Source organism: Canis lupus, chromosome 16 (genome assembly GCF_003254725.2).
Source record: "Canis lupus dingo isolate Sandy chromosome 16, ASM325472v2, whole genome shotgun sequence".
Lineage (NCBI taxonomy): Eukaryota > Metazoa > Chordata > Mammalia > Carnivora > Canidae > Canis > Canis lupus.
In genome coordinates, this window is record NC_064258.1 from 14385660 (window position 1) to 14400546 (window position 14887).

The following is a 14887-nucleotide window of genomic DNA, read 5'->3' on the forward strand; positions in this document are numbered from 1 at the left end:
AAAAAAAGAAAAAAGAAAAAGAAAAAAAGCCTACAGGTAAATCACTCAACTGTAAATAAAACTTAATTACCTCTTAATACCCTTCAGGGGTTTTCCCAGATTATGGGATCACAAAGGACAGGTTATAACAACAGCTCTAAGGAGAAGATATCTCATACTTCATCATGCCAAATGAAGCCTTCCCCCATCTATATGGGACAAAACTCTGATGGATAGTAGGAGAGGCATGGACTTCATCTATTAGACGGTATTCTCCTGCTGCCCCACTCCAGCTGCACCACCATGACAAAAGTTGTTCCATAGGCAAGCAGAGAAATAAAGAAAACTAATTCCAAATGATAAGGACAGAGTCTTTGCTATTTCTCAGGGATATTTGGTTAAATTGCAGCAAGTATTGCCTAATCTTTAGAATTGAACAAAGGAAATGGCTTGAGCAATTCTGAAAGAGATGGCTGATCATAGCTATTACATGTTCTGGGTCTCCAGCATTTTCACATTATCTGATCATAACGAATAAGAGATTGACATGGAGAAACCCATATGGGCTAAGGAGTTGACTGCAGAATTTTTTATAAGGAGACCATTTGAAACTATATATATATATATATATATATATATATATATATATATATACACACACACACATGAGCAGGAAGTTTTCCATGCAAAATGGACTTTTTCTTCCTCAAATGCTTGTTTCCTGCTGGTTGATCTTGTTTCCTGCTGGTTGATTTTTTCCATTTGTTTTTATTGGGATTCCAAAAGTCATGCATCATGTGACCTTTTTAACAAGATATTACTATATTGTGATTGCTAACTGCTTAGTTTTTATCGTGATAACTATTTTTTTCAAGGTTGGTATGAATATCAATTCCAAATTTTGAAGTTAGAAGATGAAAAAGTTAACACCAACTTTAACATGTAATTTTGCAACTTCAACTTTTGTAATAAATCCAACTAGTGATTTGACTAAAAAAAAAAAAAAAAAAAAAAAAAAGACTATAAATCTCCACCAATAGGGAGTTGGCTAAATAAACTGTAATATATTTATAGTATAGAATATATGTAGCAGTTTTCAAAGGAGTTAAATTTACATGTATTAATACAAATTTTTCTCCAAGATTTTTTTAAACTAGGAAAGCCAAGTTTTAAAGTATTATGTGCAGAATGACATCATTTATTAAAAACACACACCTCTAGTCTCCTATAATTTAACCCCACAAAAATTCACATATCATGGGTCTTTCTCCAACAGCTCCAAGTGCTCATATTTTAACATCTTTAACTTGTTTATCCAAAGTATTATCCTCTAACATTTTCAGTCCAGAGGAGAAACTGTGACATCTGTAACATTAAATATAACTTTGCCTTTAAATATATGAACAGATTTGTGCTTGATTCTTAAAATTTGGGTTGCTTTTAATTCTTGACTGTCTTCTAAATTCCATCATCTTTTGTTTTCTAGCTCTCTCCAAATGATTTGGTGATGAAACCCAGCAGACCATCCAAACCAGCCCCATTCTCCATACCATCCAAGCTTCACACAGCTGGTCACAGAGTGATGATCTACTCAGAACCAGCCATCCTTTAATAGATATGTAAAATATATAGTTTGATTCCACTTCATTACAACCTGCTTTTCCTGGCTGTTATACACACAAATGGCTTTCTTCCTCTCTTGGGTCATTTTCTTAGACATAAGCATCAAAAGTAAAGCTGACTTTATCTAGTGATCCACCTTAACTGCTATTCTCAGTATCTTCTCTAAACTCATGTTGTCCTTCTTCAGCCCTCTTCCCAGTGTGGCCCCTCACATCCTTCAAGACTGAGTACCAACAGGACTTTCTGTTTGGCCTCCAACCATCTCTGCGACCAAAATCAATCCTTTCTACTTCACGCTTCTACCTCATTCCTACATCTCAGCCATCTTTATCACCTCCCATGGGGAGGGGGGGTGGCTTCCCATAGACCATGGCTGGTTTAACCAACCTGTGGGGCATCCTCTCTCTCACCACCCTGTGTGTATCTGTCCTACAAGATGCACACTGATGACAGAGGCAAACCTTCCAGATACCTGAAGATCACTCTTTTTTTTTAAAGATTTTATTTACTTATTCATAAGAGACACACAGAGAGAGAGGCAGAGATGTAGGCAGAGGGAGAAGCAGGCTCGCCATGGGGAACCCGATGCAAGACTTGATCCCAGGGTCCTGGGATCATGACCTGAGCCAAAGGCAGACGCTCAACCGCTGAGCCACCCATGTACCCCGAGACCATTCTTTTTATTAAGAATTTACAGGTGGCTGAATTCCTTTTCCAGAATCCACAAACTCTCTGCCCAATGGTTTAGTTTGTTGTATCAGTTTTCTCACCTAGGGAGGATACTCTTTGTGGACATCAGGTGAACATCTGTTTCATCTGTGGACATCCCACTGCCTATAATGGCATCTGTGAATGGAGTTAAACATCTACCTCACTCAGTTAAGAATATCTTCTTGTTTTTAAGCAGTATCCTCGAATACAAAAATATACAGAAAAAATATACATAAATTCTACAAGTAGAAAAAACATTTTGTCTGTTCTTCTCTAATTTCCAAATTCTTTTTTTAGCATTTCTCAATGTCTCCAATGAACTCTCTAATCTCACTGCTTCCAACACCATCACTAACAGCTTGTCACCCACACTCCAAAAACTATAGCTTTAGGGCAGCCCTGGTGGCTCAGGGGTTTAGCAACACCTTCAGCCCAGAGCGTGATCCTGGAGTCCCACGTCGGGCTCCCTGCATAAAGCCTGCTTCTCTCAGCCTGTGCCTCTGCCTCTCTCTCTCTCTCTCTGTGTGTTAGCAATCATGATTAAATAATTAAAATCTTAAAAAAACAAAAAACAAAAAACTATAGCTTTGATGGTCATCAATGATCTATAGCCAAACACAAAGACTTTTTTCAATCCTTGTTATTTTTTAATGCCTACAGAATTTAACCTTGATGACTACCCTATTTTCTTTCTATTTTTAATAATGAAACTGTGCTATAAGGTCTCTCCCTGTTCTGCAGGATTCTCTTCCTCCTTCCACTTTCTGATTGTGGATGCTTACTCGGTCTTCTTCAATTCTTCAATTCAGTAAATGAATAGTTCTTAACTCTCTCCCATGGGATAATCATGCTATGAACACACAATCTCACTACAGTGTAAAATACAATAGTTACAGTTGCATCTCAAGGTGCATTTGAGAGCACCCGAGACACCAGGCTGTGACCCCTACTCTGCCTCTTTCCCCATGAGAATCCATCTCTTCTCATCTTCTCTCATTAAGATACAGATGGCTCAGGAAACCATAACTTCTGTCCTTCCTGACCTCTGTACAACTGCCCAAGGTTTTCTTCTTTTTTTAAAGATTTTTTTTTTATTTTTATTTTATGATAGTCACAGAGAGAGAGAGAGAGAGGCAGAGACACAGGCAGAGGGAGAAGCAGGCTCCATGCACCAGGAGCCTGACGTGGGACTCGATCCCGGGTCTCCAGGATCGCACCCTGGGCCAAAGGCAGGCGCCAAACCGCTGCGCCACCCAGGGATCCCCCAAGGTTTTCTTCTTGATGTAGAACTTCATTTGATATTCTGTACTCACAAGGAAAATAACAAGAGCTAACATTTATTGAGTTTTACAATGAGCTAGGTACTGTTCTATGTGCTTCATTTTCATTTCTTAGCTCCCTAGTCCTCGTGAAAACCCTATAATTAGGTACTAGTATTATTTACCCTTTGCAGACGAGAAGGCAAAGACTTTAAATTCTTTGAGATTAAAAATAAAAAATAAGGGATCCCTGGGTGGCGCAGCGGTTTGGCGCCTGCCTTTGGCCCGGGGTGCGATCCTGGAGACCCGGGATCGAATCCCACGTCGGGCTCCCGGTGCATGGAGCCTGCTTCTCCCTCTGCCTTTGTCTCTGCCTCTCTCTCTCTCTCTGTGACTATCATAAATAAATAAAAATTAAAAAAAATAAAAAATAAAAAATAAAAAATAAAAAATAAAAAAATTCTTTGAGATTATACAAGTTACTAAGCAGCAGAGCAAGATTATGAATCTAGGCGGTGAACTCATAAGCTAGAGCTCTTAACCACCACTGTATTGTCCCCCACGCTCATTGTACACTGGCTTACAAATAGAATTAAGTTATTGATTAAATTCTTTCTTTTGGGGGCCCAGACGAGGAGGGACTACAAAATTTTTAAAGATATGTGCCTCGGCAAGGCTTGCTATAGTAAGACAGTGAGGCAGCATGACATACCATTAAGAGCACAGTTTCCAAAATCAGAATCCCTGGGTTCAAATGTCACCTTAAACAATTTAATAATTCTATGGCTCTGGGTAATTTATTTGACTTTAATTCCTCACTCTCCTCAGCTACAACGTGGGAATAGGATACCCCATGGGAATACCCATGGGGTACTTAATGGTAAAATGAGATACTGAATGTAAAGTCCTTAAAATATTTCCTAATACATATAAAAGCATTCCATAAATGTTAGTTTTCCTTATTATTACACTTTCCTGAATCACAGAAGGACAATAAGAAGGTGTGTGATGAAAACTATCTGGACTTTGAACAGACTGTGAACTGTAAATACCATCCACCATTAAAAGTAACCAAGATTCCTTAGAAAAATGGCTGCTTCTAGGTATGGGCAGGAAATGCCTAAAATGATCCTGGAACATGATAGGATTCCTGAAACTAAGGAAGGCATCAAAAACCTCATGGCTCATGAAAAATGGAGACAAGAGCCATCTAGAAGGGTCCAACTGGTCAAAGACATTAATACAAAAAAAAATGATGCCAATGGATTGAAACATGTTTTAGATATCACGAGGTAAGTTGATAACTCATAATGATACTCTCCAAAAACCACCACCACCACCTTTAGCCAACTAATAACATTGCTAAGTTGCCAACTTATTATTCTGAAAATTTACAAATAAAGATAAATAAATATTCAAGCATTTTTCATGAATTAGCTTTATTTTTTTTTTTAGTTCCCTTATTACCAGCAGGAAAATAAGAGTAAAAATTGTAAAAACAAACAACGAAAAAACACCTCTCGGAAACCCCTAACATAATAGACTTAGGCAATAATCCTTAATGGATAAAATGGTGAAAGGCTGATGGACAACTTTATGACAGATGGAACAGAAGCATAGCTCCCGAACTCACTGATCAGTCTTAGAACTAAGAGTAAACAATCTGCTGCCCCATTCCTCTGAAAGCAATATCACAGAAATACGTCACCACCCATGTAGTACAAACTAGTCTCATAGCCTCCTGAGTCTGATTTTGGCCACAGCACCCTTGCTCATGCCATTCCCCGGGCCTGCTATTTCCTCTCTTCTCCATTGATCTAAATCCCACCCATCTTTATAGGGGTAGAACAGAACTCACCTCCTTTAGGACACTCCCTTATCTTTCCTTAGGAAAACCATATAGTTCTTCAGAACAAGGATCATACATTATATCCCAATGCCTAGGAGCTTTCTCAATGCCATGAAGGTTTTCAGTGTAAGCATGTTGATTTAACTGAGTATTTGATATATAACTCAGATCACTGAATTTTAGGTGTTGGAGAATCAAAGAAGTAAAAAGGTTAGAGATTTTAAATTAACAGTAGGTTGGAAATTGGTACTTGAATTTCAAATGCAGTATTACGCTTGCTGTCACCTTGGGCCACTCACTTATTAACAGCTCTTAGCGTTTGGCTCTAAAATATTAGATGAAAAGTCTAAATTCCCCATTTTTTAATACATAGATATTGCACTTGCCTCTGGAAGAAGGGATTTCCCAAGGGCTTTTGTTGGATTGTAACTGGGAAAGATTATTACTGTATGTTACTCATCAGCAGAAGCTGAACTTTTTGTAAAAACACACAAAGCAAAACAGTCTCCCTGATCCACCACTTTTTAAAATAAAACAAAGTCAGTGAGAATAACCTGCAGGATGATTCTGAAGACCATATGAAGTAGGACCGCCATATCTTTTAAAGGTATTACATTCAATAAGGACATCCTATGGGCAGCTGTGTCCCCAGAAGTATCCTCTTTCCCCCATAGCATTACAAGTATGCCATCTTGTAACTTGCAGCTCACAGGCTAAGATGTATAGGACAAAGGTAGAAATTTTGCTATCAAAGACTGTGACCCTGTTGAGAAACCACTAAGGTTTCCTGGAATATCACAGAGACGCTCTAGGACAGAATGTACAACAAGAATTGAATACAGAATGAGATTAGGTATTAAGAGGATAAATTCTACTTTGCCTTAAGAAAAGAGTGTTGCTCTCTGAGCAGGCCTTGTGTATTTAGGAAGGTCATGACCCACAGTCTGCCGTTCAGGTTGGAAGTGGTGGTAATCTCAACCAAACAATGAAGCCTGCACAGTTTGCCCTCACATTCACTCCCTGGGGATGCCCAGGCTGGAAGAGAAGAGAGTTGTGTCAGAATTAGCTGCACCCGCCACTAGTATTTAATGAACTCAGGAGGACACCCAAAGAGAGTCTCATTAGCACATGAATGGGAAGGAAACATTCCTGCTGTGGAACTTTGATTTCTTTAGGAAAGGGAGGCTGGTTCCATGAGAGAGCCCAACTGCAGTCAAGTGCTGGGCTAAGGGGATGAACTGGGGAAGCTGAGCGTGGGGCTGGGGGGATGAGTGAGCAGAGATTTTAGGAACCCAAAAAAAGAGGGCAAGAAAAGCAAGAAGCAGCAGTTCCTTTTTCTCTGCACTGGCCCAGCAGTACCAGGGTCCCAGAAGTTACCTGAGGCTTCTTGACCTTAATGATCCAGGTGGGCGGGACGATAACAGCAGCATGAGCCCCCAGGGAGCAGGGTTCCTCAATGTGATGCAGCATGAAGCAGGTCACCTTATTGTGAAACTGAGGAGAAAAACAGGCCAATAAACAATCCTAGGCAAAGGCCCCTGCTGCAGCAAGAAGGAATAGTTCATGCACCCACGTGCACTCACCCAAACTCGCAGACCCTGAAGACACATGTTCCTTATCACTCCCCAAACAGCCCTGGAACTTAGAGACCAGATTTACAACTCATTCCCCTTCACAAATTGATAAAGAAATCAATTTTGTAGGTCAAGGCCAGTTAAAACTTTACAAGCTTTTATTAGGATATTTATATAATGAGGTCTCGGAGAGTTCTATTGATCCCAACCCTGGATGTTGCACTTGACTCGCGCTTGTTATGGACTTGATGTGGGATAATGCTGAGGAGGCAATGAAGGCAAGCAGAGAGGCAGGTCCTCCCACTGGCCTCTCTTTTTTCTGATCATTGATGTAAATCCAGCACAGGTAGTCCTTCTAGTTTAGGAAGCCCGGGAAAGAAGCAAGACGTCTCTTCTAGAGAGTTCTTAATCTAAGAGGTAAGAAAGAAATTGCCTCTGCTGGGTTTGTCTGGGGCTGCTAAAAAATACAATGACCCTACCACACTTGATAAGTCTAAAAGGCTTCCTGTTTTTGAAAGGAAGAAAGTAAATGGAGACTGGTGATCATAACAATACCTCAGGATTAGTGGCTTAACTCTGCACCAATGGACTTGAGTCACCATCATTTTCTGAGTGTAAAGTGATAATGATGTGTGGTAACAATTTTTTCCTAAGAAACAAAATCCACATTATGCAACAATTGGGGCCTTAAAGATTTAATCCATGATTTTTAAAAACTTTTACATCAGTTTCTACTGCATTATACTTAATGGAAGCATAATGTGTCATCTTAACAGGAACAATTTTAAAAATGAAAGGGAGCACTGATAAAAATTATGTTGGAACAACAAACATAAATCAGGACTGTCTCAGGAAACCTGGCAAATATGGCCATCCCAATTGTGTCAGAGAGAGAATTTGTCTTCATTTCTGCCTATCTTCACATGATCCTGTAGCAAATTACTAATTAAGTATGAATGCAAAATAAGTTAGTAATTTCTCCTACCACCAGTTATTTGTGATCTGCAAACAGTGATATACTGGAGAAACATTATCTAAATATCTTCTTCAAAACTGATTTTCTTTTAGCAATTCAAATAAACCCCTAACTGCATGCCCATTGCATTTCTAAAATAGTCAAGATCGGGATCCCTGGGTGGCTCAGCAGTTTAGCACCTGCCTTTGGCCCAGGGCGTGATCCTGGAGACCTGGGATAGAGTCCCGCATCGGGCTCCCGGCATGGAGCCTGCTTCTCCCTCCTCCTGTATCTCTGCCTCTCTCTCTCTATGTCTATCATAAATAAATAAATCTTTAAAAAAAATAGTCAAGATCTCTGAGACAGTCTTTCAACTCTCAATTTATACCTGAGTACTCTCCAACCCAGACAAAGAGCTATCCAGATAAAGTCCAAAAATGCATAATTTTTACAAGGTGGAGTCAGAGCCTAAACCAAAAAACCTAGCTTTTGGACCCAGTTTTTTTTTTTTCCCCTGCTGCAGAAAGTGCCTACAGACAGCACTTGTTTGACATCAGATATTCTTTTTTTTTTTTTTTTTTGACATCAGATATTCTTGAAGAGATTACCAATAGGGTTAAAATATATCCCCAATGCAATTTGTCTTAAAATGGTTTGTCTTAACTTTTTGTCATTTAACTGTTTGTCACTAACTCATCTTCTTGCAAAATCATCTACAACATGATTCAATTGGACTATGAATTAGTGACAAGAGAACATGTGCTTCACAGAAAGTAAGACTGAGTTCCCAAAATCAATGGATGCTGAAGAAACCCTCTCACTACAGCCTGGTTGCTACAGGAGTGGAGCCAATGTAGTCCATAGGAGCTCAAACTATCAATGATGTTATCCCACACGTGGAGTCTCAACAGATCAGGGAAACTCACAGCATAGATGCTGTTAGAGACACCTGAAACCTGAATCAGTTTCTTTCTCCCCAGGTGGAGATACTGCCTTGATGGCATAGTTTCATTCAAGGACTAGAATGACCTTATGAGTCATTTATGCTCATTTATGAGCATGTTCTTGAACAGAAGCACAAAGATTATTTGTGTAAAAATTAATTGAAAGGAGATGCAAATGCCTAGAAAATGTGGCAGGATGAGGATACAGTAAGCATTGAACTTTCCAGACTAGTGCATCCCTACCTAGTGACAGTAGGTTCTCTTGATACGTAGGGAACTAGGGAAATTATGCTAGAGAGATATAGGTCAAATGTCATAAAATTTCCCAAATTCAAAAGCTTTTGCCCCACAAAAAATATCAATTTTATGTGTTTCAACTAAATGCATCTGCTCCTGCCCTGTGTGCTCATTTGGCTAGTTAAATCTGATGTATGTAGAGGGCTGAAGTCTTCCTGCAAAACCTTAACTTACCTTGAACACCGCAGTCCTTTCTTTTCAGGTTGTCTATGCAATGAGTGGACTCTATGCCACAGTCATACAGTCATTCAACAAAGTAGGTGAACTGAGAGATTAGAGCAGAGGTCCACAAGCTTTTTCTACAAAAGGCCCAGCTAGTAAATAGTTTAGCTTTAAGGGGCCATACTGTCCCTGTTGCAATTACTCAACTCTGCTGTTGTAACATGAAAGTAGCCATAGACAATATGTAAATGGATGGGCATGGCTGTGTTCCAATAAAATGTTATTTATAAGAACAGGCCATGTCAGATTTGGCCTATGGGCCACGGTCTGCCAACCCATGAGTTAGCATCATCTGTTTAAAAAAAAAAAAAAAGAACAGGTGCATAAGCAAACAAGAAAATGAACCATCTGGTTGGAACAGAGGAGATAAACAATGGATAAAGGATAGATAAAAGAGGAAAACAGGGAAACTACCATTGGATCCTAATGAATATATATGCCCAAATATAAAGAAGAGTTACATTTCAATGAGCATTTGCACAGCTGTAACCAGATCCAAGCCTAAAGAGAGTACAGGACTGCCCCTGACCCCAACGCAACCCCATAAAAGTCACCCACATCAAAAAACAGAAGAAGCAAGATGGCTGGATTCCAGTGTTAGAGAGATTATCTAATGTTGCAAAATCCAACCATAGAGGAGTTATCAACAATCTAGTGTGGTGGAAGAAATACGTTCTAGGGATGAGAAGTCCTCGACTATAGACCCAGGGTGAGAACCAGGGGAGGATTTCCCAGTCTCTGATCTTAGGTTTCAGTGTACATAAATGAAGGGGTTGATTGACCTCTCTAGTTTCTCCCAGGTCATATAAGCTATAGTTCTATAGTTTTAATCTATCTTTCTTCCTTCAAGGATCCTAGGTGAGAGAAATAATACATAAATTAGAACCTTCCACTTATAGACAGCAACTCAAGTAATGATGTAAGTCTACTTTGATAAAACATGAGCCCACTTTGTTTTATTTCATCCCCAAACTTACCGCCTGCTTGCACCAGGAACAGCTGATAGCCACAATCTCTTTACTGTGGAAGGAGAATTTTTGCTGGAAGCCCTGGGATGTTAGGACAAGAGATAGAGAATTTAAAACCAGTTTAATCACAGCACACACTCGCCCTCCTGAAGTCCAAAGAAGTAAGGCCAGAAGTGGCCCACCACTCAAGGTGACTAGCACTGCAAATGCCACAGTTAGCACTTGTGTCCTCCAACCTCCACCATCCCAGAACTTCTCACTCCTGAATCATCTGTAATGTGAGAGGAGGCACCAGTATTTGCTGTGCCACTAACTACTCAAGTCAGCCACAAAAAGTTGTTTCTTTTCCCCAAATAAATGTGGTTCAGATTGAGTTTTATTATAAGTAAAAGGAAAGCCACTGTTGGGTCACATGGTTCTTTGTGATGATGGGCATCCACCTCAGAGGTTCTGCACGATATGAACATCTAAGAACCCACAAAGAGAGAAATTAAATATCAGAGTTAGGACCTAGAAATCAGGGTCTGGGTAGAGTCCAAGGGTGTTGTAGGAAATTCAAACACTTTCTCCATCCCCTTGGGACTCAAAATAATCAGCTTTCAATTTTTATTTTTCACTGGCAAGCAGCAATGAGATTAATGGAATAGCAAACACAATCCTCTTAAATGAATAAACAGAATTACTTATCCATCAAGAACAGAAGAGATGTTTTTTGGTGGCTGCTGTCAATTACCAGAGAGAAGTAGGCAGTAATGCTCAAAGAACTTTGGTTAGTCCTCCCAAAGCTTATCCATTTCTATCTGCCTGTGACATCTATAAGCCCAAATAAACTAAAGCAAGGCAATGACAAAAAACATTTGAAGAGAGGATTGTGTAAAGTGATCAAAAGAAAACAAAGATGTAATGGGCAGGGAAGCTATTAAGGTCCTGGCTGAAAAAGTCTTGCCTTAATGTGTATAGATCACTGTAAGAAAAAAAATCAATTTACACATTATTAAAAGAATTCCCAATGGCACTTTTCTGCAGTCCCCAGAATTTCTACCAGTCTGTAGTATTTTATATACTATGGAGCACTTTCTCCATTTTGAGCCTCTCCATTCTCTTCAGTTCCTAAAGCACATTCATGTTCTCCATCTGCTTCTCTCATCTCCTGCACAAAACAAACCAGGATGGCTCTCAGCCCTCTATGCTCTGACTCCTCCTTGAATCCTTTTCTTTTGTCCCATACTCAAATCTCACTTCCAGAAACATGACTTAACATCAGACCTTCATGGATTTTGAAAAATTTCTCCACCAGTCCCTCTTTCTCAGCAACTAAAGTGATAGCCATCATTCCAAGAACAAGGGGGTTGACCCAGCAGGCTGGAGATCACTCTCCTTATAAGGCCAGCTCGCAAAGTTGGCCCTTGGCTGGTATGTAGAAACTTGGATTTCAAGAGAGTTCCCCAATTCTCCCAAACAGCTCAGAGTGGCTCACTACATCTAACGTGTTGGTACAAACAATGTGGTTTATGCTGCACACCTGCTTTCCTCTAGCAGGTCTGGGACTTGGGTGTGTGCCAGGCAGGAGGTGCTTATGCAACCAGACCCCCAGTAAAAACGCTGGGCACTGAGCCTTTAACGAGACTAGGAGACAATCTTTCACATGTGTTGTCACAACCCATGTGGCTCTGTTAGGAAAGGACTTTTAGAAGGTTGCACCTGGTTGTCTCCAGACTTTGCCCCATATGCCTTTCCCTTTGCTGATTTTGCTGTGTGGCCTTTCATTGTAATAAATCACAGCCATAATACTTACTGATTCCTGTACTCCTAGCAAATCTTCCAAACAGGTGGTCTTGGGGACCCTAACGCACTCACCTCTCCCAAACAATGCCTCCTTCTGTCGGTGATACTATCATTTCCCAAAAGGAAGCACTACTTGTAAAACACATATGGATCAATTATTAGGACAGGTGTGGTGTTCACTGCTGCACGGCCAGCAACAACCCACACATCCCCCAGCACTGAGAGAGCTGCCTGATAGACACGGCTTAGAAGAGAGGACACAGAGCCCAGGGGCCAAAGGATTAGGCATACACGTCCTTTCAATTCAACGTGATATAATTCGATTCAAGATGAGTCAATGTGACACAAGATGGCACCAAATAGGAAGAAATGAATTCATACGGGAGGTGTTTGCCAAGTTCCCCATCATCTCTCAGGCTACTCCTGATGGACTAGGTAAAAGAGAGATGAATAAAACTTCCCTTTGAGCCATAGCAACCATTTGTAACTGTGTGGGGAAGGAAGCTGTAGCCAAGAGCAAGTGTACTAAAGCTGGTGCAGTGTCTGCACAGGGACTCCTGCAGCCAGCCCTGGCTGCATGGCTAGGTCCTTCCAGCCTGCTCCTCACAGGCAGCAGACAGCAGGCTTTTCAACTGGTCACTTCACATCTGGATGTCTGCCCCATTTGCTAACTTGTTGCTCTTGGGATAGTCTGTTTCCCCCTGGCTTCTTCATTCCATCCTGGCACAGCCACCAGGGAAAATGCTACTTCTTACATATCAGCATCATCTCAAAATACTCAACTAACTACTTCTTTCCTCAAAGCTACAGAATCAACTATTCCTACTGGCATTTAGAGCCACCCATAATCTTCCCAATTTTTAACATCAATCTGTCACCCTATTATAAACTCCCATGTTTAGAGGAATGGATTTAATTTAATTTAATTTAATTACATTTCCAACATGCTTTATTCATTTCCATGTTTTGGCCAATTTTTTCTGTTATCTTCAAACCATCATCTAGAATGCCCACCACTGTATCACCTATGGCATGTGAATTTTACTTCCACTACAAAAATCCAAGTCTTCTAAGATCACTTCAATTCACTGTGATCCCTCCTGCTAAATTGTAAGCCTTTTTTTTTGGTCCTCCCCTTAGCATTAATGAACAGCTACCCTAAGTTGCTGGTTATTTTACGTGTACATGAATTTGAGAGAAGCCCTTGTAATTTTTTTTCCTTTCTTTTTAAGTAGGCTCCAAGCCCAGTGCAGAGCCCAATGCACAGCTTGAACTCATGACCCTGATATCAAGACTGGAGCTGATATCAAGAGTTGGAATTTAACTGCCTGAGCCATCTAGGCACCCCATAATATTTCTTAATAGGTCTCTACAATTCACCATAGTTTTTGAAAATCATTGGCATGTTATGTTTTCTAATTGAACAAGAAAGTCATTGCCACCACGTGATCCAATTAAAAATTTTATGCTATCCAGACCCTAAAAACCTAACGCAAACCACCTGAAAATACGCCCCTACCTGCATCTTCCTCCAACCCCTACAGACAGGGCAAGCATACAAGGATTCTAATTGTCAGTTGTTAAGTCTGTGACACTGACAAGCTGCATGGCTGACCATCAGTATAGTAGAACCAGTGATGCAACAGCAGTAGCCAACCAGAAGTCTGAATGCTGCTGTCAGATGTATTGGTAAACAGTCTTAAATGCTATTGTTACACAGCCACTTTTCTATTAATTCATACAGCAGATGACTGAATATCAAATAGAAGCTGACAGAGAGATGGAAAAACAGAATAGTCCTTGGACCTTCTAATAGTTATTAGCCTGGTGATCTTAGACAAATCACTTAACCCTTCAGATTTCTTCCTTCACCTGAAAATGAAAATAAAAAATACAAATTTCTTCTATACCCCAAAATGGTTTTAAGTATACAATGAAGCAATTTTATCTGCGAGATCTTTACAACACAGCAAATATAAATGAAGGAATACTTTTATTGCTAAGATCTATCAACAGGAACCTCTCCCATTGCCTTGCTGATGAAGCTCTGCAGTGACTGATAGGACCAGTGACACTGTATCTGATGGTATTGAGTGTGTGTATTAGCCCACCCCTCTACTGAACATTGGCCTTCTGGCTTCAGCGAAACAGATGCAGCCCACTTAGGCTGTAGTCTCAACAGCCAAGCTGATACCAGAAACAAACAGCAAGGCCATCCACAACGAGGGCTCTGGGCACTGCACTCATACAGAATTGTAGGTCTCTTAGAAACGAGGTCTGTGCTTTGTTTTTGGATGCTGGTCTGGAAGAGTCACAGCAGCCACGGCTTCAGGGTTATTGTCTAACATAGAGACATAAATAGAACCACATCAAAGCCTTCATGAACCAAGTTCTCACAGACCACCTGCAATGGGGAGATTTTGGCCGGGATCACAGCAAAAAGAGCCAGATTCCTAATTACCCATTTTTAAATACTGGCCCAAATCTAATATCATGGTACTGACAGATGCCCTTACTGAATTTCAGCTGACTATGATTTTTAAGGCTATTTTGTTCATCACTATCAAAGAGTAAAATAGGGATGTGAGGTCATATGCTTTGGATCTAACTGACTGCAGAATTATAAATGCCATGAACCCTGAGAGATAAGGTCATTTATTTTGGGGGGTTGAGTTTTTTAATGAAATTGAGTCCTTGGAATAAAGTTTAAACAATATTTCT

At 40.2% G+C, this 14887-nt stretch overlaps 1 protein-coding gene across 1 annotated transcript in view; it reads right to left on the minus strand.

Annotated features, from left to right (window-relative positions):
- The window catches only part of DGKI (diacylglycerol kinase iota), a 428861-nt gene that overhangs the window by 214626 nt on the left and 199348 nt on the right, over window positions 1-14887 (minus strand). Inside the window, 2 exon segments of the mRNA XM_049094866.1 lie at window positions 6799-6915; window positions 10391-10462. Coding sequence (XP_048950823.1) covers window positions 6799-6915; window positions 10391-10462 — 189 coding nt within the window.